Source organism: Rousettus aegyptiacus, unplaced genomic scaffold, assembly GCF_014176215.1.
Source record: "Rousettus aegyptiacus isolate mRouAeg1 unplaced genomic scaffold, mRouAeg1.p scaffold_m13_p_1, whole genome shotgun sequence".
In the NCBI taxonomy this organism is placed as follows: Eukaryota; Metazoa; Chordata; class Mammalia; order Chiroptera; family Pteropodidae; genus Rousettus; species Rousettus aegyptiacus.
Genome location: NW_023416284.1, coordinates 1,003,755 through 1,027,864, shown reverse-complemented (window position 1 = coordinate 1,027,864; position 24,110 = coordinate 1,003,755). Strand labels below are relative to the sequence as shown.

Genomic DNA, 24,110 nt, shown 5'->3' with positions numbered 1-24,110 from the left:
TGTCACGCCCCTGCTCCCACACCCACAGACCCCAACATGACCCCGCAGCCGCTGCTCAGGCGGCAGAGCAGGAGCCTGGCACTGCCTCAGGCAGCCACCAGGGGGCGCAGCCAGCCCGAGGCCCGGCCAGGCAGCCTCTGCCCAGGGTCTGGCCTGCACCGTGCCCCGCCCGCACCTCCACACGGCTCAACCTCGTGGCCGCCTTGTGGAGCCTCTCTGGCCCCTCCTCGCCCACCTGCCTTTTGTCCTCTGCTCCCCGGTGGTGGAGGGGTGCTGGCCTGCTGCGTCTTGGGGCTCCCAGTGTGGAGGGGCCCAGCCCAGCCCCGTGTCACGAGGCCCCATGGGGCTTCCTAGCTGCCCGGCCTGGCCCTTGTGAGGGAGCCGCACCACCGCGCCCCTGAGCATCGGCTGGGCAGGCCGGGGTGCCCGTGGCTCTGAGCACCGACTCCTGCACGGTCCTCCCCCACAGCCCCCTCCCGTGACAGACCCTTGTCCCTTATCCAGCCAGAGCAGAAGGATGCTGAGAACGGCCCCCGGGAGGTAGCTGTGTGGCAGGAGGCAGCGTCCGCCGAGGGGTGGACGAGGGTGGATCCCCATTTCTTAGGAGGCGGGGGACCATCCTGGGAGGCCCGGTAGCCAGGCCCCCAGCTGAGGACCCGCCCCCCGCCCCCTGTGGTCAGCACCCCACCCCTTTACTGCATCTGAGTCTAGGAGCACGCCCCACGCAGGTGCTCCCAGACCCCAGGAGGAAGGAGGGCCTGGCGGGTCCTGGGAGGCAATGGGTGAGCAACACCCCTCAGGCCTTCACCGAGTCCTCCCACAGTGAGGGAGAGCACCCCAGAACACCCCCACCAGCCACCCCCCGGCCACCGTGCCCCGAGAGGGGGTGCTTCTCCTGGCGGGGCCTGGGGCTGCCCCTTGTGGCCCAGCCAACACCCCAGATTCTCCTGGAACGTACGTTGGGACGAGTGGGGTCGTGGGTAGGGGGTCCCCGGCCAGGGCCAAGTTCTGCTCCTAAGAGTGGGGACTGGAAGGAGCAGGGGTTGTACGTGGGGGCCGCGGCTCCATCGAGGGGGGCCGGTCCGGCTGAGCCCTCTGCGAGCAGGTCAGGGCTCCCTCGGGGCCTTTCCGACACCAGGGACGCTTTGCACGAGGCCACGGACGGACGGGCGGGCGGGGGCCCCACACAGCGCAGGAAGAGCGTGCGCATCGGATTCACATTCGGGCGTTTACAGAGTGCGACGCACACGCGGCCCCCCGCACGCAGCCCTGTGGCTGGAGACCAAAGACTCACTCCTGCGACTCGGCACCGCTTTAATGTAGAAGTGTTGTCTCTAAAAATTTAAACGTCTATGTCTTAAAACACTGTGACGCGCCCAGCCACGGGGACGCACTGTGGTCCTCCCAGGAGGCAGCGCGGGGCAGAGAGCAGGGGTGCCCAGGACACGCAGCTCCGGGGACCAGCGCGCCCCACATCCTGAGCAAGCAGTGGGCCCCCCGGGGAGGGCACCCGTCAGAGTCTGAGCAGGAGGCCAGCCGCAGTCCTGGTGGGGGCGGGCGCGTCCCCGAAGCCGTCCTGGCCCTCTGAGCAGGCTCCCTCAGGGGCGCCGCGCTCCTCCGGGGGCCCCCACGGGCCTTGCAGCCGCTGCTGCCGCTCCTGGGCCTGGCGGGCCCGGCTGGCGATGGCCCGCACGCGGCTCCGGCTGCGGGAGGAGGAGCTGTGCGGGAAGCCCGGGCCCCCCGCCAAGTCCCCCACCTGGCCCCCACCCGGGCCCAGGCTGGTGGGCGACGTGATGTCTCCGGCCTGCTGGAACCCCGTGAGCCAGCGCAGCTGCTCAGTGAGGGCGTCCCGCCGCGGCCCCCGCCCCACCGGCCCCTGCCCCGTTGGGCCCAGGTGGCGGCCCAGGCGGCGGCCCAGGCCCTCATTTCGGGGGGCAAAGTCGTCTGCGGTCAGGTCCCCCAGGCTCTTGGACTTGGCGGCCACCGTGCAGTCCTGGAGGCTTGCCAGGGGGAGGCATTTGCAGGGCGGCCTAGGGGCCAGGGGCCGGGGCCGAGGCCCGGAGGAGGCCACAGGCGCAGGGCCCGCAGCCCGCAGGTTGGGGTTGGACTGGCTCTTGGTCACGGGGAGCAGGTCCGGCTGGGCGGCTGAGGCCAGGCAGGGCCGCAGCGACAGGCGTCCAGCCAGGGCCCCCGAGAGGCTCTTGCGGCCCAGGTTCAGGCCAGGCAGAGAGAGGTCAATGACCGTGTCACTGGACGACAGGCTGGAGGACGAGGACACGCTGCCGCCGTGGCCGCCTGGCTCCAGAGGCTGCCATAGCGGGTCCCCGCTGGTGGCGTCCAAATACCTGGCTGGCGGGGGCCTGGCCAGGGTCTGCCGCACACCCAGGGGTTCAGAGGGCACCAGCCCCTCACTCAAGGCCACTCTGACCATGGGCGGGTGGCCCTGGGCCCGGGGGTGGCCCCTGCTGTCCGTCTGGCTGCTGGGGGTGCCCTCGCACACCCCACTGGGGACCCCGCCATTGCACACCTGCTGCCTGCTGTTGGGGACCGGTTCAGTGTCTCTGCGGCTCCCGGTCCTGAGCTGGAGGAGCCCGGAGGCTCCCCGTGCCAACCCTGGAGGGCTCGGGGCTTCGGCATCGTGTCCCGGGCAGGGGCTAGGCGGGGCGGCCAGCAGAGGCTGGGGGCTGGGGCCCAGGGCTGGCTCCTCCACAGTGGTCTCTAGGCTGCACAGCGGGGGGGCCGACCTCTGCGTGGAGGAGGGGCGGGCAGCTGTGGGCAGAGGGCGGGGAGCGAGTCAGGGCCCCGCGCCCACACGGCTGCCCTGCACCCTGCCCGCCGGCCCCCCTGCTGCTCTGCCACAGGGCCCCGGGGCCCCGGTGACGGGCCAGGCCCGGGCCCTCCTGGGGCCGGGGGCGGCATTGGGCACACAGGGGCCGGGCCCCGTTACCTGGCACTTGGCTGCTCTCAGTTCCTAACTACGGAGGCAGCGTGGGGACAGAGAGAACAGGGTGGTCAGTGTGGGGGTGGGGCTGGCGGACGGACGGACGGACGGACAGCGAGGCTGGGCGGGGTGCAGCGGGGGAGCATGAGGAGGACGGCTCAGCTTCCACCCCTCCCCCCGGTCTGCGGTCCGCTCCCCATGGCGAGGCGCTCTGGGCTTCGGGAGCGGGGCTGCTCAGCGCCATTCAGGCCGTAAACGAGTCCCCGGAGCCGACATCAAGGGTCTGAGCACCGTGCACAGGTCTGGGCCAGCGGGGCCGTCCAGCGGGGAACCACCGACTACGGCCAACGTCCCGGAGGACTGCGGTGCAGGGCCAGGGGCCAGGACCCCCGTTGCTGGCCCTGGAGGGAGGCTGGGGGTGCCGGGGACAGGGGGAGAGCCGGGGTGAGGGCTGGGGGGGAGGGGACAGGGCACCAGAGCTGGTGTCCCCGGCTACTCTCTGCGCTCAAGTGTCAGGGGGCACAGCCTGGCCCCAGCCTCCACCGGGGTGGGGGTCCAGGGTGCCGTGACGGTGGCCAGACCTGCTCCCCCATCTCTGGCCCCAGCGGAGTCAGCTGAGGTCAGGTGGGAGCTGGGGCCGGGGCCCGAGAGGCAAGCCGACGGGGCAAAGGAGGATGCAGGTGACAGGCACACGGGGCTCCGGACACGGAGGTGCAGCGGGGACCTTGGCCAGGCCATGCCGAGGGACAGCGCGGGGGGCGCGGGGACGGGCGCCCGGTCTTACCGGTGGAGAGCACGGGAGATTTACTCCTGATCTCCTCCAGCTTTTGAACGAACAAGGCATTCATCTCCCTCTGCAGGGCCCCCGCCTGCCTGCGGGCGCCCTCGGGCCAGCGGGGGGCCACCTCGGGGCTGCCCGGGCTGCCGGAGTCCGAGGACGCGGAGCCGCTGCCGCCCGGACCCTGCCGCCGGGCCCCCGGGCCCTGGGGGGTCCCTCTGCTTCCCCCGGGGGCCGCCGGGGGGGCCCCCAGCAAGCCTGCCTGGGCACGGGGCTGCTGGCTGATGGCCGCGTGCCGGCCCTCGGGGCCCGGGCTGGGCGGCCGGCCCCTCTGCAGGCCCTCGGCGTCCTCACCGGTGCAGGAGGCCACCACGCACTTCATGCAGGTGGCGGCCACCCCGGCAGGCCCAGGGCCCTCGGGGGCACGAGGGAGCCGCCCCTGCACCGGGCTCCCATCCACCGGCGCCTTACCTCGGGGGCTGCGGCCTCCAGGCTCCTCCTGGGCCAGGGCCTCCGGAGCGGGGCAGGGGCTGGGGGGGTCCATGGCGCGGGCTTCGTCCTCAGAGCCCACGTCCTGCGTGCCCAGGGCCAGCTCCGGGAAGGCCTGGCGGCCTGGCTTCTGGCTCTTGGTCGGGGCGCTGGCCGTGCGCCTCAGGAGCCGCTGGCTAACGGAGGGCCGGGCCAGGGGCCGCCCAGCAGCATGACTGTCCAGGGAGCCGGGCTTTGAGCCGCGGGGAAATAAGCCCTTTAGGCCCAGAGCCTGCTTGACCTGCAAGAGAAGAAGCCCACGTAGCCGGCGGCCAGCACCGGGGTCCAGCGACCGCCCAGCCCAGTCCGCCAGCTGAGGTCCCCAACGGGCACGTTGGGGTCGGGCCGCTCAAGGCTGTGCGTAGGGACGACGGTCTCCAGGGTGCCAGGGGCAGCGGCCGCTACGCCCCTGGACGCACCCGGAGCGCACCCTGCCTGCACGGGCCAGAGCAGCGAGCAGGCGCGGGCAGGCGTCCGGCGGGCCCCCCGGGGTTCCCCCAAGCAGAGGCCTTGACACCTGGGCCCTGGGCCCCCACGCTGCCCCTGCCGCACCCCCACGGCCGCCAGCTCTGGCAGGTGGTGCCCACGGGGCAGTGCTGGTGTGCAGAGAACCAGGCGGACACGACCCCGCTCAGCTCACGGTGCCCGCCCTGGCACTGCGGGCATGGGCGGCGGTCTGCGGTCCATGCTGTGCCCGGCCCGGGCCCTGGGGCGCTGCCTTCTCAGACTCCCGCCAGGCAGTCTCCCCCAGCCTCACCCCACTGCCCAGGGGCAGGACCCATGCCAGCGGACGCCCCCGAGCCACGGCTGGCCCAGGGCCTTCCCGGACAGCGGGGCCCAGGCCATCCCTGTGACAGCTCTTCTAGCGGCCTCCCTGCCCGAGAAGGGCGGCCAGGCGGCCCCGGACCAGCTGGGGGTGCCGGGTCGGGCCGGAGGGGCCAGCAGCTGCACCTCCAGCGCGCAGAGGCCCGAAGGGCCCTCACATGCAGAGACCCCGGCAGCAGCCACCGCTCCCCGGGCCTGCGCTTGAATCGGCTGATTCAAGATCTCCAAGGCAGAGCGACTGGGTCAAAGTCGGCCGGAAAGTCATTTAGAAGAAGGTCCAGGATTCAAGCTCGGAGCTACTGGCCCCTGGGACCTCCCCACCCAGCAGTGGTAATCGGGGCACAGACGGAGTCAGAGGGTTGCGTGGGGGTGTGGATGGGGGAGGAGGGGAGTCGGGGTGCAGGGAAGGCGTGCAGCTCCCGGCGGACACGGGGGTGGGGTGAGGTGGGCACGCGGGAGGCCTGGACCTGCTTCATAAATGCTGCCCTGGGCCCGAGCACCCCATGTCACGTGAGCGGACAGTCTCCACGATGCTGCCAGGAGTCACGGATGCTGACGGGCAGGCCCGAGCATGCAGGCGCGGCCGGCGGCGACACCGCCCGGCACCGGGGTACCTGTGAGCCCCTAACGGGGCCGTGCTGCTAAGGGCGGACGTAGGGCAGGGGGAAGCCCACTGCAAGACCAAAGAGACAGAGCGGGCGTGAGGCGCCGAGGGTGGGGTGCGGGGCCCGTGGAGGCCGCAGACACACGGCAGGCAGACGGGAGGCCGCCGGACGGCAGAGAGCCTGGAGGCCAGCGGGGCCGCAGTCTGGCCGGGAGCTCCGCGCGGAGCGTGGCAGGAGACAGGCGGTCAGTGCAGGGCCCCGCTCGGGAGCCCGTGTGAGCCTCGCGGACTCCCAGGGGCTGGCCCTGCCCGGGCCCGACAGAGCCAGGGACCCCTGGGCCCTGCAGACTGGAGAAGTGGAGGGAGACGCCCCTCTTGGGGCAGCCACGGGGGTGCAGTGGGGCAAAGCCAGGCAGATGCCGTCGGAGGAGGCTGGGAAGTAGGGGGGGGGCGGGCTCAGGGGAGAGTCGGGGGCGGCCAGGGCGCCCGGGAAGGGCCGGACGTGCGTGTCCTGGTGCTCTGTCAGGAGGCCCCGCCGCTCAGTGCGCAGGCGCACGAGGGGGGGGGGGGCGGAGAAACAGGCCCCGCGAGGAAACCAGCAGGCGTCAGGGCCCTGGGGGCGGGGCGGGCGGCACTCACCTTACCACTGACGTCCCTGAGGGCGACGTGGACGAAGATGGAGGCCTCTTCCATCCCCTCCAGGTACACGTGCCGGTAGCCTGGGACGGTCGGGGTCACGGCTCACCCCAGCCCCCCACACTGCTCAGAGGTCTCAAGGCCCTGAGCATAACCCATAAGCCGGGTCCTGGGGACTCTTCCGCCTCCAGGAAGCCTCCCAGCAATGCTCTGGCCCACAGGGACCTCCTCCCCTTCCTGGGGGCCCTGCCGCCTGACACCCCACCCTGGACACAAAGTGCCCATGGCCTCGGCCCACCCCCGGCAGACGCCCCGCCCTGCCATGGACCCCTCGGCTGGCCCGCGGGGACGCTGCTCTCTGCAGGGGCCCCGAGCCCACCTGGCATCATGCTGCTGAGGGCCAGCGTCCTCTGGCCAATGAAGTCCCTCCCGATGGGGTCGTGGTCCCAGACGAGGAAGCGCACGAGGGCCAGCTCCGGCATGTGCACCATGAACACCAGCGTCTCCTCCCACATGGGGTTGAAGCCTGGGGGCCGGCGCAAGGGGTGTCGCCTCGCGCCCGGCTCCGGCCCGGAGGCCCCCCAGGCCCACACCCCGTCCTGGCGTCTCCCCCCCCCCTGCTGGCAGCCTGGCCACGGGGAGCAATGCCTGGGGGCCGGGGGCTGTCCCTGGGGGGCGTGGCCCAGACAGTGAGCCGGGGCGTGGGGGGTGGCCCTCGCCCCCTTCCCTGCCTGGACAGGCTGCTCGGCCAGTGTGGCAGCTGCGACGTGGCCCTGGGCACGGGGGCACGGGGGTCCGCTGGCCGCCTCACCGTTGTCGTCCACCACGCGGGTCTGCTCCTTGCCGCAGTCCACGGGGAGCCCGATGACCTCCACCTCCACGAACGGGTCGATGATCTGCGGGCAGGGCAGGTGGCACCGGGCCCGGCGGGCACTCGGCCTGCCCCGCCCGTGCCCGGGCGGCCCCCCTACCTCCCCGCGGTCCCCCAGCATCGAGTCCCGTGGCTTGGGGAGCTGCTGCCCACTGATGATCCGCAGCACCAGCTGCTTCTTGAGCTGCCCGGGCAGGGGGTCTTCGGAGTTGGGGTTGAAGACGCCTGGGGGGCAGGAAGCGAGGCTGAGTGGGGCAGGGCGAGCCCCCCCCAGCGCGGGGCACACAGCGCACCCACCACCCCCACTTAGCGGCCGAGGCCCAGCCCAGGAGGAGGAGGGAGGCGGGGACGCAGCGTGGGGGCCTGGATGCCGGCGCCTCTGAGCCCCCTGCGGTGCGCACGGCTCCTCCCCTCGCATGGGGGGCTCCAGCCGGTGTGTGAGCCCACCCGCCTCTGGGTGGGAGCGGTGGGGCCGGGCAGGGGGTGGGTCCCCGGCGAGGGGCAGCTGGGACTCGTGCCATGGACAAAGTGCACAAGAGAAGCCACGTGGGCGTGGACAGGCGTGGACAGGCGTGGATGGGTGTGGACGGGCGTGGATGGGTGTGGATGGGCGTGGATGGGTGTGGATGGGTGTGGATAGCCATGGGTGGGCCTGAATGGTTGTGGGCAGGCGTGGACGGGTGTGGACGGGCATGGACGAGGCTTAGGTCCCCTGCGAAGAAGCCCAGGCCTCCTCAGCACATCGGGAGGAATCGAGGAACCCCGTCTGGGAACAGGAAGTGGCTCCTACAAAGGCCTTGCCCAGACAGAAGCCCAGGCCTGGGGGCCGGGCCCCTAACTCACCCCCCGCAGGTCCTTACACTGCATCCCCTGGTGACCTGCCAGGTGGCCGGCGGCCGCTGCCTCCCGCGGTCCCGGGGGCCCCAGCCCCGTGTCCCGGGCCCCGGGCCTCACCCTGGCACATGCTCTGTGGCTTCAGCACGTAGCCGCAGTTGCCGTTGGCGCTGAACTTGGCCCGGTTCAGTTGCAGCATCCGGCCCTCCGACTGGTAGTTCAGGGCGACTGCAGGCAAGGGTGTGAGGTGGCCCGGTCGGCACGCGGCCGCGTCTCCCGCCAGCCCCGCGTGAGGCCCGTGGGCCTGGCGCTCGCCTCCGTGAACGGGGGGCCCACGGCTCGCCCGCGGGCACAAGCACGGCCACGCCTCCTGGCCAGCCGTCCCGGGGCCCTGCCCGGCTGACCCCCACGCACCCAGGGACGAAGGGCCCCACCCAGGGCCGGCGGGCAGGACGCCCCGGGGAGACGGAGCGCGGGCGCGGGTGCGGGGGCCGCGGCTCTGGGCGCCCACCCATCTGGCAGCCGGCGTTCCAGAAGGGCTGCGGGTTGCAGTTGCTCGAGTCCACGCGGTAGGGCGAGGGGTAGACGCGGGTCAGCTGCCGCTGGTTGAAGCGCAGGTACTGGGCCGGCTTCTGCTGCAGCGTCTGCTGGGCCTTGGCCTCGCTGAAGGACGACACCTGCCAGCCGGACGCCACTGCGGGCGGCGGCGGCGGCGTCAGGCGGCCCCGGGCGGCCGCCCGGCCCTCCCCGCGGCCCCCGAGTCGCGGCCCCCTCACCCTCGCTGTCCACGTCGTGGGTGCCCACGGACTTGGTGTACTTCACCAGGTCCGACAGCGCCCGTGACAGCTGCATGGTCTTCTTCTGCCGGGTCGCCCTGCGGGGCGCACGGGGCCGGGGTCAGGACCTGAGGTGAGCACCCCGCCCCGCTCGGGCCTGCGCAGGTGCCCTGGTCTGAGGGGCGGGCTCCCGGTCCGGCCGGGTTCACGGATTCACGGAGAACGTGCCTCGCGCGGGTGCCCCCTCTGCCCCACGTTCCAGGAGCCTGGACGGGCGGAGCACGTGCAGGGGACCCGCCGAGAGCTGACACTGGGGGCAGGGCGGGCGCCGAGCCCACCCGAGGACGCCTGCGACGTGCCGGCCCCGGGACGAGCCGGGGACCCGCCCAGGACGAGCCGGGGACCCGCCCCGGGCCTTCGCGCTGCTGCCGCCGGCGGGACGAGGCCTCGGCACGCCCCGCACCGCTGTCCGCCCGGGGCACTGACCCTCGGCTCGGGCCGCCCTGCGCGTCCAGGTCCCCGTCCACCTCCTCCACGCTGGCCACCTTCTTCAGCTTGCTGCCCTTTTTCTGCAGGAGGCAGCGGTGTGAGGGCCTGTGGAGCCCGGCCCGGCCGCTGCAGAGGCCGCGGGCAGGTGGGCTGCCCTTCCGGGGTCCCGGCGTCCACCTTGCCCAGTGCCCTGCGCGGCCGCGGCCCCGGGTGACCTGAGCTCAGGGCAGTGGCCAGTGTGGGTCAGGGGAGGGCCTTTGAGGCACCTGCTCCATCCAGCCCCGAGCAGGCTGCAACCCCAGCCCCTGCCGCTGCCGCCGGGACCCCCAAGGAAGGTGCTGGGCGGGGGGGCCCGGGGCCCGGGGGCTGGAGGAGACCCCCGCGCCAGCGGGCACGGGGACGGCCGGTGGGGGCGGGGAGCCCAGCTGGACCTTGCGCTTGGAGAAACGGCTCCCGGGAGGCCGGCTGCTCCGTCTGCTGGCTCCTGCGCCCTCCCCGGACTCCGCGTCCTCCTCGGCCTGCGGGGAGGGATGGACGCAGGATGAGCCGGTGTCAGGCCGGGCCGGGTAGGGGCCGGCAGGCGGCCTTCCCGGAGGAGGAGAAGCCGAGCGGGGCTGGTGCGAGGCGGGCGGCGGGGGGCCCGGCTGCTGCCCCGGCCCCGCGGGAGGCTCAGTCCACGGCCCGCCTGGGGCACGGAGGCGGCAGAGGCCCGAGCGGGGCGGGCAGGGCCCTGAGGGTGACGGCCCTCGCCCGCGTCGGCTGCTCGGCTGCTCGGCTGCTCCTGACGAGTCGTGAGCTCATCAAGTTCCCCGCCTGAGTGGCTTTTCCCCCCACTACGGTGGCTGCACAGTCAGGGCCGTCTGGAACGGTCCTCGCCGGGTCTGCTTACGTAACCAGCCGCGGGAGCCTGCGGCTGCGGGGCGCCGGCCTCCCTCTCCCAGCGGCCAAGGGCTCGGAGGATGGGGGCTGCGCGCCCCACAGCGCGGCCGTCCCCTGTTCACCCTCGGGGCTGCCGTGTGGCCTCCCGCCCCGTACTCGCCCGGGGCACCCGCCCCAGCTGCACCGCCGCCTGCCCGACCAGCGCGTGCCGGCATAGTGTCCCCGAGTGGCCGTGGCCGCGGCCAGAATCCACGGTCACCCTCGCACTGCGAGCTCGGCGAGCGACAGCGCCGTCCTTGGGGGCTGCGGACGCAGGGCTGCGGGCAGCGGAGGGCCGGCGCGCGCCCCTCGGAGCCCGGCACGCAGCCCGGGGCTCACGCAGCACCCACACCTCGGACGGACTGCAGCCGGCAGGGCCTCCGGACCGAGAAGGTCCAGTCCTGGCCGCGCTGGGGTCGGGGGGCTGGGCCCCCACAGCGGACAAGGCCTGTGTGACCCCTTCCCGGCCCGTCCACCTCTGCCCCGTGGAAGCCACTCCTGTCGCGCTCCACGCACCTGGGCTGCCCCACAGGGACCCCCGCTGGGACCCAGTGAGCGGGGCCCACGGCCTCTGGCCCAATGGCAGACAGGACGGAGGACAGACAGGCACGTGGGGCGTGTCCATGGCGGCCGCGCCCCGCCCGGGCCCCTCAGATGGCTCTGTGTTCCACCCGCTGGGGAGGGGCCCGGTGCTGCAGGTGGGCTGGGCTCTCCGCCCCCAGTCCCCATGCCTGGCAGCTCAGCCGGACTTCTGTCTGCCTCCTCCCTCAAGAAGCCTTCCCTGAGTGCCTACCCGCCGCCCCGCAGAAGGCGGCTCAGACGCAAGGTCCCGGGGCCTAGCTGCCCTGCCGTGCGCCCCCAGCTGAGGGAACGCGGGACCCCACATCGCCCCTGCCTGGCTGGGCAGCGCCGCGCCGGGCACCCTGCCCGCCTGCCCACTCGCTGGAGCCTCGGGCACTCTGCTTTCTCCACTTAGATGTCTGGAGACTGAAGATAATCGACCACCTGTCGGCAAGGGGCCTGTGACGGCCACCTGCACAGAGTAGCCCTCACGTTTACGTCGCTGCCAGCTGCACCTCGTACCCCGTGGGCGGGACGCGCACACCCTCAGCTAGACACACCGTGGGGGGCCCGACCGCTCACCCCAGCCTGCCTTCCCGCATGTTCCCAGGGCTCAGACGGTAGCGAGGTCTGTGACAGGGTGGGCACCCGCCACCCGCCAGAGCCCAGCGAGGCCTGCTGGGCCGGCCTGTGCCCCGCCCGCTCCCAAGGCGACTGCCCTGCCCACCGCACGCCCCGGGGCACCGCCACTGTTCCAGCCGAGGGGCCTGTCCTTCGAGGTTTGCTGTTCCCCTCCAGGACAGACCCCGACTGCTTGGCCTCCCCGACCCAGCCTGGCAGCCCCGACTTCACATCCGTGGGGGTTCTGGGCAGCTCCCCAGGACTGGCTGGGCTCTGAGACCCTAGGTAACCGCCCCTGCTAACCCTCCCTGTGAAACGCTCCCTGTCACTCAGGAGACCCGTCAGCAGCGGGGCCTCGGGCCCCCGGCGATGCCTAAGTTCCCTTTCACAGGACCCACGGGTGGGGGGTAGACCCGACGCCCCCAGGGGACAGGCTACGGTGGCCAGCCACACACAGAGCACACCTCCGCCCGGCTATACCCCCGGGATGTGACCAAGCCGTGGGTCCCATGCAGCTCTGGGTGCAGGTGTGCGTGTGCGCACGGGTTCGTGTGCATGTCTGCACACACACGTGGACGTGTGCACACGCGTGGACAGGTGTGCACAGACATGCTCTGGAGCCCCGCCTGGCCGCCGGTGGCCCCAGGGCCCATGCTGCTCACCGTCTTGCCCTCTGCCCTGCCCCCGGGCCTCCCCAGCGTGGACACTGTGAAGTCGTTGGGGTCCTCACAGTCTCGAATCTTCGACTCCTTGATCAGGGACTCCAGTTTCCTCTTGGCGATGTGTTCCACACGCTTCCGATGGGCGGAGGCCTGCAACAGCCAGGGCCGGGCTGGCATCGGTCCCCAGCCCTGCGGGCAGCAGCAGTGACGCACCCCAGGACCTGGGGCTGGGCCGCGGGCCTGCTGGGCGCCGGGCCAGCCCCGCCCGGGGGAGCCGCCGGCTGGGCCTCTCGCAGCGGCCCTGGCTGCAGCCTCCCTCCCGCGCCCCGGGGCTGTCCTTGCACCCACACGGCCCGCCTGTGGCGCCCGCCAGGCACGCGAGTCGCCCGGGCTGCAGACAGCGCCCAGCGGGCCTGAACCCCGCGCTGGAATGCAACCCAGCTCTAATGCCTCCTTCAGCGGCTCGACGCTGCCCGGGGGGACCCCGCCGAGCACCCACAGGGTACCCGGCCCACCGGGCCAAGGGGAGGGGGTCAGTGCCCCCGGCAGCCACTCTGGACTCTGAGAGCTGCTTGCCCAGCAGCTCCGGGTCTGGGGTCCCCAGTGGCCTCGGATGGGCAGGGGCGGGACAGTACCTGGCTGGCCAGGGCTAGGCGCCGGCCAGCATCGCCTCCAGGCTCCCTTCTGCCCGGAGCAGCCCCCAGAGTGGCCCTGACGAACTTGCACCCCCAGGGCCTGGGCCTTGGGCCTCTAAGCACCCTGGGCCCAGGCTGGAGCCGGTGCACGGAAGACCTCCCAGAAGCGGTTTGCCATCCCCCGGGGCCAAGCGTGGGCACCGCGCAGCAGGAGCAATCGCTGCCTCGGGGCTTTCTAAAACGATCTGCACAATTATCTTCACATCCTACGGCCCCTCGGGGGGAAGTGCGGCCTCCACAGCCTGCTAGCCTGGGCCGCCCAGAGCAGGGCCCCGAGGGGAAGGTGCTCACTACCGAGGCCCCTCCCGTCCCCCCTCCCACAGCAGAGCTGCAGTGAGGAGGAGCCGTGCTCTGGGGAGGTGATGGCCGGGACCCCAGCCGGACCAGGCCGGCTCCGGGCCGAGGCTGGCCGGGCAGGACCGCTGGGCCACCCTGAGGGGAGCTGGAGGCCAGAAAGGGGCTGTTCCGGGTCAGAGCCCCGGCGGGCGCAGGCGTGGGCGGGGCGGTGGGGTGCGCAGGAGGGCCCCTTCCACCAGCACTGCCCCCGCTTGCTGACGGGAGCCAGAGGAGCGGGCAGGCTGAGCAAACGGAGCCCCAGGAGCTGGCTCGGAAACGGGAACCCAGCCGGACCACCAGGGACCACCAGCGCTGTGTGCCGGGTGCACCAGGGTCCAGCACGGCAGCTGCAGCTCGAGGCTCGTGTCCGGGGGGCGGGCGACGTCCTCAGGCCGAGCGTGCGCGCAGCAGCCTGGTGGCTTAGCTAGCTGCCTGGGCGTCGGCCACAGTCACGCCCCCCGCCCCGGCCCCCCGGCCCCCCACCCCCCCGCCCCGCTCACATCCCCGTCAAGCAGCTTGCAGGCCTCGTCGATCTCGTCGGCGCTGTCCTCGTCAGACACCTCGCCCTCCTCCGCGTCCTCGCTGATGTTGGCCGGGAGCTTCTTGCCCTGCGGGAGGCCGTGGCCCAGGGGAGGCGTGCTGGCAGGCGGTACCCGGGGCGGCCGCAGAGCGAGGTGCCTTTCTCAGGCCAGCCCCCGCCTCCACGCTGTGGAGGTCCCCGGGTTGAGTGGCCACCACGGAGAGACCGAGACCAGGTCAGGGCCTAGGCTGACCGCTCCAATCTGCCAGCCCGTGGCCGGCCCCACGTCGGAGGCCCCGGGCGCGGGCCAGGGCTCACCTTCACCAAGATCTTGCCCTTGAGCATCTGCGGAGACGGCAGCATGGTGGCATCCTCGCTGCTCACCGACGACAAGTCCAGCTTGTCCCCGAGGATGTCGGTCAGATACTGGGCCATCTTCTTCTGCTGGACGACGCTGCAGTGGTTCTCGATGGACAGGATCACCGGGTACCTGGCAGCCAAGGCGGGAGGAGCAGGGTGAGGCCGGGGAGGGCCCCACGCGTGTCGGACCCCGGTGAACGAGGGGCGGTCTCCGCCAGGAGCCCAGGGCAGACGCGGCCGCCGGCCACTCCGGGAGCGGGACCGCCGACGGCTTCGAGAAGCAGCCGAGTGGGCGGGAAAGCAGCCGGGGGTCTTAGGGACGGGCGGAGGAGGCGCGCGCTTCCTCCCCGAGAGGAAAAACGACGACGATTAGAAACTCCAGGAAAACAAAAGGAAACAGCAGCGCAAGTCGGCAAACCACGGTTCACCCACGGTGCGCGGCCTGGGCTGGGGCGCTGCGTGGAGCGACGGAGAGGCCGCGAGGAAGGCGACCCCGTGCACCGCGACAGCAGAGGCCCCGTCCCGGGATGGCCCCGGGGTCCCAGCACCAGCCCTGCAGCTCAGGGGGCACCGCCTGGCACGCACCGCCTGGCACGCACCACCCGGCACGCACCGCCAGGCACGCGGCATGCACCGCCTGGCACGCACCGCCTGGCACGCACCGCCAGGCACGCGGCATGCACCGCCTGGCACGCACCGCCTGGCACGCACCGCCCGGCACACACCGCCTGGCACCACCAGCCCTGCAGCGCGGGGGGCACCGCCCGGCACGCACCGCCTGGCACGCACCGCCCGGCACGCACCGCCAGGCACGCGGCATGCACCACCTGGCACGCACCGCCCGGCACGCACCGCCTGGCAGACCGTGTCCCACAGTGGGGGCTGCGGACTGGGCTTTTCCTTACACGTTCCTCGGTTAGCCACGTGCACATTTTACTTGGATTTTTTTTGCCAAAAAGCAACGTGATCCTTTCAGAAAAAGTAGGTCACTCAGACCTAAAGGACACGGACCGGAGCAAGAGATGGCCAAGCCCTGGGATGCTGCGAGGCCAAGCCGGGCTGGGACGAGGCAGGGGAGCCCGCAGCCCGGCCTGGCCCTCGGGGGGAGCCCGTGCTGCGAAGACAGCGCTGGCCCCGGGCTCCTCGGCAGCTCCGGGAAACCTGGGTGCCCCGGGCCCCTGCCCCGAGGGGGGCCTCTGCTTCTGTGCCCCCGCCAACCTCACTCTCGCCCCTCCCTCATTAATCCGCTCTGTCCTCGGCTGCAGCCTCCTCCCGCCGGGATCGAAGGTCGCTGTCATGGTTCGGGGTGGTGGTCTATGTCCAGAGACGAAATCAGATTTCTTTCAACGGCAGCTATAGCCATAGCCGAGGGACCGCAGATCGGGTCTGGACACAGAGCAGCTCCTTGGGGGTAGATAGTGCCGGGCCCGCGGGCGCAGGGGCGCTGGCACCGGGGCTGGCACCGGCGTGTGTGGGGGCTGCTCGCACGTGTGCCCCGCGCAGCCCCGCCTGTCCCATCAGGCTGTCGGCTCCTGTGCCCGCCGCCCCCTCTCCCCCGGCCCCCACCCTCAGCGGCAGGCCTCGACCCCAGTCCTCGGCCACTCCAACTGCTGCCCCCAGGACATGGGGAGGGGCAGGAAGGGCCCCGAGCCCCCTCCGTGGCCCACCCCCTGGTCCCCGCCACCTGGGTCCCCACCACTCACTCGTTCTTGACAAAGGCGTATTTGTTGATGGTCTCGATGACGTCTTTGAAGAGGATCTTGGAGGTCAGGGTGTAGCCGTGGTGCACGATGGGCTCCCCGTCGGGCCCGTCCCAACAATCCACTGCGGGGGCCAGACCTCGGTCAGGTCCGGGGCTGGCCGCCAATGCCAGAGGCCCGCGGCCGTGGACCCCACCGGAATGGGGCCTCTCGCCGGGGGGGTGGCCTGCCCAGCCGCTGCCCAGCCGGGGCAGAGACCACGCCCCGACACCTCGGGGGGCTGCCCGGGGCCACGGCGCGGGAGACGCCGCCCCCAGCTTGGCCCGCACGCCCGGCCCGCCACGCACCCTCCACGCAGCGGCAGCCGGCTTGCAGCACGCGGGCATACATGCCCGCCCGCGACTGCGACGTGAGCTGGTCGCCCGCCAGGTAGGTGTTGTGGGACGAGCTGATGAAGTAGTGGCTGAGCGGCCGCGTCATGTCCTGGTGCACGGCGTGGTGCCCCGGGTTGAAGATGTCCCCGGCCGGGCTCCGCGTGTAGTTCGTGAAGCCTGCGGGGGGTCGGTGCGGGGCGGCTCAGCCCGGGGTCTGGCCCCACTCCGGGCTCCGCGCGGGACACGGGGGGCCCCGTCCAGGCCGCCCTGGCGCAGCGGGACCGAGGCGACACCCCCTCACCGTCGATGCCCAGCACCCCCTTCCGCTTGTTCTCCGGGCAGGGCTCGAACTGCGCGATGATGTCCTGGCAGCTTTCGAGGGTCACGCCCGTCATCTAGGCCGGGGACGGGGACAGGGCGTGAGCCCAGGCCGCCAGCGCCCTTCGCCTCTGCGGCCACGGCCCCAGCCCCGGCTCCCACCAGGGCTCAGCACTGTGGGGCTGGGGCTCTGCAGAGTGTGCCCCACGCTGGGGACCCTGAATGGCAGGCCCCCTCCTTCCCCAGGCCCTCGGCCATGGCCACGAGGCGACGGCTCCGGGCGCCCGAGGCCGCATCACCTTCTGCTCCACCTCCAGGAAGCGCTGGAGGTCGGCCGCGCCCAGGTGGTCCTTGTGGTCGCTGTAGGTCAGCATGAGCAGGTAGAGGTCCCGGCGCGTGGACATCATCTTGTAGAAGGCACAGAACTCCTCGAAGCCCAGAGTGCCCTGGTGGTCGTCGGTGTCTGCCTCCTGCAATGTCCCCGTGTGTCACTGCCTCCCGGCCTGGGCCGCACGTGGTCCTCCGGGCGCACCCCGCTCCTCAGTCGCCCCCGAACCTCAGTGCACCACCCACGTCGCGGCCTCACGGCTGCTCCCCGGGACCCTCACAGCAGTGACTTCCTGGGCTCCTGCGATGCCGACCATGGCCTCGGAGTGACCCCTTAACACAGACCTGACCCCGCCCCCCCCCAGGTCTTGCAGGGTTAACCTGGCCCTGGCACAGCTCCCCACGTGGGGCAGCCCACCCTGGGCTGTGGGTGGTCAGTACAATGGCCGTCCGTGGTGAGCAGAGCCCCAGGCAGAGCCCCGAAAGCGTGTGGGGGGGTCCTGGCTCTGCCCCCCCCAGCAGAGGTGAGAGGACCCTGATCTCAGCCCTGTGTTCTTTTTGCAGATGGAGCAGCTCACTCCATACCCCAAGGAACCCCAAGAAGCAAAGCCACCGGGGCCCCAACAAGACCACGGACTCCTTCACGAACCCCCTGGCTCAGGGAGCACCCTGAGGTGTCAGACCTTGGGGACGCCCAGGGCCAAGGCGCTGCTCTGCTCCCAGGGGCCCGAGCCCAGGGACAGACCGGAGGCCTGAGGTGGGACGTGGCGTGGATGCCTGGGAATGGGCAAGAACGAGGACCTCGGCAGTGCAGGAGACAGTTCCCAGCAGGATGGGGGGCTGCGTGACCTGACCACCTGCTTGGCGGCACTCCGGGCAGCGACACACAGGCCAGCACCGTGGACAGCGCCCCTCGCCAGCCCTGCAGGCCCCCTGGGTAGTCTGTCCTTACATGGCCCCACAGTCTGGGGTGGCCGAGGTACATGCCAGGTCATGGGACCCCCTCTGAACTAACAGCATCGCCGGTGAGGCGGGTGGCCACCGCCACCCCTCCGTGCCTGTCCCCAGTGGGCGTCGGGCTCCCAGGAGAGCAGGGCCCTGCCCTGTGCCCCGGCTGCTGCCTCGCCCAGCGCTGGGGCTGGGTGCTGGGCGGGTCCCGGCAAGGCCGCGGCGTCTCCACCCAGGACCCGGGGCCCACACAGGTGAGCACGTGTGTGCCTATGTGTGCATGTGTATGTCTGTGTGTGCACGTGTGCGTGCACCTGTGTGCGCGCGCGCGTGTGTGTGTGTACGTGTGTGTGTGCCCATGTGTGTGTGCGTATGCGTGCACCTGTGTGTGCGCGTGTGTGTGCGTGCGTGTGTGTGCGTGTGCGCGTGCGTGGCCTGGCCAGGCTCTGGTGTCCCTCTTTCCAGGCTGCAGCAGGACGAGTCCCACGGGCCGGGCCGGCCACCTGCCATCGCCGCTGTCCTGTCCCTGCCCGAACCGGGACCTGCCGGCTCCGTGTCCCTCCCCCGGCCCCAGCAGGTTGCGGAAGGAGAGGAACTAACTACAGCCGATAAGGGCCTCGCCCCGCGGGCGGATGCATCTCTGTAACTTCTATGCCGGTCGGGATGGGGAGGCTGTGCAGGAGGGCTGACCAGAGCTGCCGCCCGCGAGAGGGGCGCCCGGGACCCCGCCGAGGCCAGTGCACCCCACGAAGGCGGGGAGCTACAGGGAGGGACGGGGATGGGGTGCTGTCTTCCCCCTGGGCCCAACGCCCACCCCATGGGCCTAGTGCACCCCCGAGGGCGGCTGCAGCACTGGGCACCCGGCCACGCGTGCCTCCCGGGTCCAACGCCGCCGGCCAGGCCGCGTCCACCCACCGCGGCTCCCACGGCGCCCCGCGCCCCGCCCGTCCCGGGCACCTGCGGCCCCCGGCGCCTCGCGGGTGCGGCGCGCTGCCCGCCCACCTTGAACATCTGCTTGACCCTGTGCCGGGGCAAGTTCACGTTCAGCTTGTGCAGCAGCTGCAGGACCTCGCCGATGCTCAGGCTGCCGTCCCCGTTTTTGTCCGCTTCGTCGAACGTCTGCTTCAGCCACTTCGGGGCTGAGTTAGGGGCCACCACAGGTCCGACGGGGCCCGAGCGCCCCCTCCCTCCCGCCCGCCCCGGACGCGGGGTCCGCCTCCGCGCCCAAGGATATTGGTCCCTGGTCCGCTGGCGGCGGGCCAGGCTGTCCTCGTCGCTGATGCCAGCCATGAGGTAGCGGAGGCCCGTGACCCAGGTGCGCGCCTCGTCACCGCTGGGCGACACCAGCCCCAGCGACTGGCGGTGGCTGCCGTGGTAGATGCTGAAGCAGCAGTTGGGGTCGAAGCTGCTGTCCGGGTACCGCTGGAAGACCTCCGCCTGGCGGCCCTCGCTCACCTCCTGGATGGAGTCGATGGAGACTGCGGGGGAGGGGCGGGGGGGCACCAGTCACGGCCCTCCCCGAGGCGGGCGCCCCCACCACACCGGGCACGCGCGGCGAGGCCGGTCCCGCCTGGGGCTGGGGGTGGCTGGGCAGGGGAAGGTTTCAGGGGACCCTCGGGGCGGGAGGAGGACAAAGCGTGACTGTCCCCCGGAGGTCCCCGCTCCGCCCCGCCTCGCCCGTGAAGAAGGCACCCTGGAGGGCAGCCCCGAGTCCGGCCCCGCATCTGACCGAGGCTGCGGAGTGGCCAGGCGGCTCCGGCCGGCCAGCTCGTCTCCTCGTTCTCAGAGTGCAAGTGCTGGCCGCAGGGCCGTGACCTTGTGGCCACCTCGCAACGAGCTCTGGCACCAGCAGGGGAAGGGGTGCAGCGGTCCGGGGCTGCAGCGGGGTCTGGCTCAGCAGGTGCAGCTCAGTTTCCGCTGGGGATTTCACTACCGGCCGCTCGCCTGGGCCCGGAGCCGCCAGCGAGCACCAGTCCCGGGAGCTCCGAGGGTGTGCCAGGGTCCTCGCTCGTGTGCGCGCGGCCACAGGCCACCGGCGGCCAGCAGCCCCTCCGGGAGCCAGGCACCCTGGGCTCAGCACGGCACTCCCCGCCGCACCCCCCAGAGCCCCGCCCCCCAACACCACCGGCACCCGCTCCCACCGCTCCCGTGGGGCTGTGCCCCTCCGGCTGGTGTCTGTCCAGAGCAGGACGTGGGGGGCCTCACTCCCCACCCTCTGCCCTCAGCCGCCTGGGGGCTCCCACGGCTCCTGCCCTCGGCCTTCTCCAGCCCCCTGTGTGCGCATGTGCGTGTGGTGGGCAGGTGGTTCTGGGCCTCTCCACGGGGGGGCCTGACAGTCAGGGGACAGGTGCCCCTCCCCCCTGGGAACCCTTCCAAGGCCACGGTCAGCCTGGCCTGCAGGTCCCTGCCCCCCAGGGGTCTCCGCGAGCCCCCACTGCTCCCCTCCAGTTGCCATCCTGTGCTTTTCGCGTCCTCAGCAGGACATGAGACTGACCTATGGCTGGGTGGTGGTGCCCACGCCTAGTCGAAGGACAGTTTCTTGTGGGCCAGGTCCCCAGGATGCCCAATGCCAGGAGGAGTGCCTGTCACCGAGCGGGCGCGCTGGGGCGAGGGCAAGCCCCTCCCCCAGGGCACTCTCCCAGAGGGCCCCAGGTGCGGCTCTGCCCTGGGCCAGGGTGGCCATGGTGCCCTCGGCCACCGTGGGGCTCGGGCCCACCCAGTCACGCCTGGGTCTCTCCTAGCAGCAAAGCCAGAGGAAGGGCAGTAAACCCCCTTCCTTCTCCTGGTCTCTGGGGCTCTTACGTGTCCCTTCCTGACCCCTGGGACTCACGGCCCAGTCCTCGCCATGTCCCCTCAGAGAGTGGCCCTGCCCCTCCATGCCCTGCACGAACCTTCCCCCCAGGACCCCTCCTCGCCCCCCCACGGCAGCTTCTCACACCCAGGCTGCCTGGGCCAACTCGCGGCACCAAAGTCCCGCCCTCGTGTTGGGGGACGTCCCATCTCCCCTCCAGACGCAAGGGCCTCCTGCCCCTCAGCCCACCCGCCTCCAGCACGGGGCCCCAGGGAGCTGCGGCAGGCGGCAGCGGGCCCGGCCACGTCCCGCCCTGTGCGCACAGGTCCCCGCAGAACTCCAGGGCCGGCCGAGCCCGCGCGCGAGGCCCGGAGCCCCCTGAGACGCCCGGCGCGGGGGCCCCCGCCCCGGCGCCCCACTCACTCTTGGCCTTCTCGTTCTTGCGCGAGGGCCGCCAGCGGATGCAGGAGCGATGCTCGTCCAGGAAGTAGAAGCGCACCAGGCCCTTGGAGCCGCCTCGCAGCTTCACCATCTGGGTCCCCGCCTGCATGGCGCTCATGCACCGCTCCACTGGGCGAGCCGACAGACGCACGCACAGACAGACAGCGGACGGGAGCCGGTGAGCGCCGTGGCCGCCCCGCCGCCCGCTGCAGCCCGCTCCCCACCCCGCCTGCTCCAGCGTCGGCCCCCCCAGGGCTGCCTGCGACCCCCAGGCGCTGGCCTGGGTCGCATGCCAATGTGGGACCCTGTTCAGGGGCCAGGGGCAGAGAGGAAGCGCTCTGCCCAGCCAGCTCCTGCCGCCCTCCCCGAAGGCCCTGGGGCCTGGGGCCAGGTGAGGGCCCAGGACTGGCCACCTGCCCACGCCCCGCCCCCATCTGCCACCTGGAGCGGCCCCGGCGGCCACCCCCTCAGGACGCCCAGCCTTGCTCGCTGGCCCAGCCGCAGGCCGCGCCCGAGTGCGGCACCCGGCACGGCACGTCCAGGGAACCCTCGTCCTGTGTGCGGTGGCCCCGCGTGGCAGCGGCACACCTGCAGGCCACGGGGGGCGCACAGGTCCAGGGGGCGCAGCACCAGGATCAAGCTCCAAACCCAAACCCTCTCCCCCGGCCCCCTCCGCCCTGCCCCGCCTCCGTGCGCTGGGCCCCGTCTGCAGCCCCGTGCCTCCCAGGTCCCAGGGGAGGTGGTGCCGGCCGGGACAGCCGCTCCCTGGGGCCGGGTGGTGAGGTCCAGTGTAAGGGCCCTCGTGTCCGGCACCAGCTCGCCGCTCCCGAAAGTGCCAGGGAGCCGACCGCCAAGGCCTCACAGCCGCCCGAGTGCCCAGCCGGCCCCTCCGCAGGGGCTGTGCCCTCGGCTCCGTCTTCCCGCTGCTCACCCGTGGTTCAGCCTCCCGGCCCCGAGGGCGGGCTCAGCAGAGGGGGGTGCTGCTGGAGCCACGTGACCCCCAGAGGGGAACCCCAGGGGGCAGGAGGTGCCGGTTTGCAGGGTGGGGGCGCCCGCAGGCCTTTGGCACCGAGGGCTGGGCGGGGCTCTGGCCGGGCAGGAGCAGGCTGGCCTGCCCCCTTACCTAGTGGGCCAAGCTGCCACCATGGGGACATGGCCACGCTCCCTCCGACCCACAGCAGGGCCTCTGCCAGGCAGGCCACCGTTCCCTTGGTCCGGCTGGAGGTAGACGGCCAGGAGACGGACATCCCCAGACGATGGCCGGGGCGGCTCGCGGGGCCCCCAGCCCGTCGCGGCGGAGGTCAGGCGGTGCGGGTGGCTCAGGGGCTCCGCGAGGGCCCTCCCCCACTCTGCTCCCCCTCCTCCCCCTCGGCGCCCCCGGCGGCCCCCGCGAGGCTGCTCCCAGGCTCCTCCGGCACTGGCCCGTGGTTACCTGCTATCCCAGGAGGCCCTCAGGCCGCCCACCCACCCCCGGGGCCCTGGGCAGATCCCTGAAGGACCAGCCTGGCAGGGATGGCAGCGGGGGGGCCGAGCGCCTGCCCAATCCCTGCGCTAATCCGCGCCGGGATCCAGCCCAGCTGGCCAGAGGATTTAGGCCAAGGGGACTCCCAGCTGGGACCAGGAGGGGACTGGACGGGCAGCAGTGTTGTGTGAGGCCCCAGGCCACGAGCCCCCATGTGCCGCTGGGTAATGACAGGCAGGAAGGACAGCCCCCTCCCCTGGGGACAGCCGTAAGGCCTGGGGCGACGGCCCTCACAGAGGCACCCCCTGGGGCGCACCCTCGGGCCCTGCCCGTGCGGGACGCCCAAGCCTGCCGTCCACCCTCCGTCCTCGCCTGTGCCCCCTGTCACCCCGCCCCCCCAGGGCGGCCCGGAGGTGGCGCAGGGCAGGCGCCTCTCGTGCCCCAGTGCCCAGCCCTTTGTGGGCTGGAGACTGCAGCCGAGCAGGAGCAGGGCGACCCGCCCAGGCCTGTGACTCCCGGCACAGGCTGCAGGCTGCAGGTTCCCGAGGCTGGGTCTAGCTCTCCCCGCCGGCCTCGCCCAGCTCCAGGCCCCTGGCTGGGCAGCTGCCACCCCAAAGACCAGCCCCCAGCTTGACCTTTCTGGGTGGGGGCAGCCCATTGCCCAGGGCACCTTCGTCACTGCGAACCATCCCTGGAGGCTGGGCTGGCCTGAGCCTACTGCCCTCCTCATGCCCGACTGGGCCTGGGGAAGAGTCCGGGCCCAGGGAGCCCCTGCCCATCCGCCTGCCTGCTAACCGGACACAAGGCCACACCAGCGAAGGCCCAGATGGGTAGTTTCGGGCAGCCAAGCCCAGAAGGAGCCGACCACAGGCCGGGCAGCTCTGGGCCGTGAGGAGCAGCGGGCAAGCAGGAGAGACAGAGGAGCAATGGCTTCCTGGGCTGACCGCGGAGAACCGGGGCCACCGGCCAGACTCACGTGACCGACCCGGGCAGGGCGGAGCCCACTCAGAGCCTCGCAGGAGGCAGCAGCCCTCGCGGGAGGCCGTTCCCTGGGGGGCAGGGGAAGGGCCCTGAGCCTCCGGGACGGGCAGGGGGAGCCAGGCGAGGGAACCGGAAACCGCAGGGCCCATCGGGGCCAGAGCGAGCAGGGGCTGTCCAAGGCTCGGCCTGGACAAGGCCCGAGGGACTACGCACCCACAGCCTGGGCCGGCTGACGCTCCCGCCACTCCCCGCCTGCTGACCCTGCGGCCACCCCCGACTCCGGCAGCCACCCCTCCGTGGCCCCGGGCCACTCCCTCCTGCCCACAAGCCCACAGCGCCTCAAACCCAGGTCACAAGGGGCCGTGTCTGCCACTGCCGCCCCGCGCCTAACCTCGGCCAGGGACGCTGCCCCCTCCCGGCCCCCCGAAGCTGCCGTGCTGGCCACTCCCTACCCTCCTCGGGCACGCCCTTGGGCTCTCGGCCACTAGCCGATCAGTGGTCTCCTGTCATTGGGGGTTTGGCTGCCCCCATCCGCCTGGGCAGGGCTTCGGGGATGGGTACTGACCGAGTGGGCACCCCGCGGTCCCTGGGTCTTCTTCGGCACCCAGCCTCCTGCCCTCACCCAGGCCCCCAAAGGCCCAGGTGGGCGACGCCAGCCAGCACCCCAAGCCCCCACGAGGTCACCGAGCCAGCCCCAGCCTCCACTCCCGCGGAGTCGCGCGCCAGGCCCAGGTCCCAGGGCCTGAGAGACCCCCACCCAGCGCTGCCTGAGAGCAGACGCCGCCGACCTGGAGGGAGAAGGGCCCGGCTCCC

General features: G+C 72.4%; 1 protein-coding gene across 5 annotated transcripts in view; it reads right to left on the bottom strand.

Annotated features, from left to right (window-relative positions):
- Positions 1-1,309: 1,309 nt before the first annotated feature.
- The window catches only part of PLCH2 (phospholipase C eta 2), a 42,241-nt gene continuing 19,440 nt past the window's right edge, over positions 1,310-24,110 (bottom strand). For 2 of the 5 annotated variants that reach the window (XM_036227800.1, XM_036227791.1), the window contains exons 2-21: positions 20,837-20,983; positions 18,857-19,100; positions 18,625-18,754; positions 16,647-16,817; positions 16,331-16,424; positions 16,003-16,206; positions 15,659-15,779; positions 13,914-14,085; positions 13,576-13,683; positions 12,045-12,194; positions 9,714-9,800; positions 9,280-9,362; positions 8,794-8,891; positions 8,529-8,711; positions 8,138-8,245; positions 7,284-7,408; positions 7,124-7,208; positions 6,692-6,838; positions 6,316-6,395; positions 3,276-4,488 (exon numbers count right to left, since the gene is read on the bottom strand). In XM_036227800.1, coding sequence (XP_036083693.1) covers positions 3,562-4,488; positions 6,316-6,395; positions 6,692-6,838; positions 7,124-7,208; positions 7,284-7,408; positions 8,138-8,245; positions 8,529-8,711; positions 8,794-8,891; positions 9,280-9,362; positions 9,714-9,800; positions 12,045-12,194; positions 13,576-13,683; positions 13,914-14,085; positions 15,659-15,779; positions 16,003-16,206; positions 16,331-16,424; positions 16,647-16,817; positions 18,625-18,754; positions 18,857-19,100; positions 20,837-20,983 — 3,464 coding nt within the window. In that variant the 3' untranslated portion in view covers positions 3,276-3,561. Of the gene's footprint in view, positions 2,770-2,947; positions 2,976-3,275; positions 4,489-6,315; positions 6,396-6,691; positions 6,839-7,123; positions 7,209-7,283; positions 7,409-8,137; positions 8,246-8,528; positions 8,712-8,793; positions 8,892-9,279; positions 9,363-9,713; positions 9,801-12,044; positions 12,195-13,575; positions 13,684-13,913; positions 14,086-15,658; positions 15,780-16,002; positions 16,207-16,330; positions 16,425-16,646; positions 16,818-18,624; positions 18,755-18,856; positions 19,101-20,836; positions 20,984-21,977; positions 22,156-24,110 lie in introns of those variants that run through there. The other 3 variants (XM_016144413.2, XM_016144415.2, XM_016144414.2) reach the window with 3 other exon arrangements.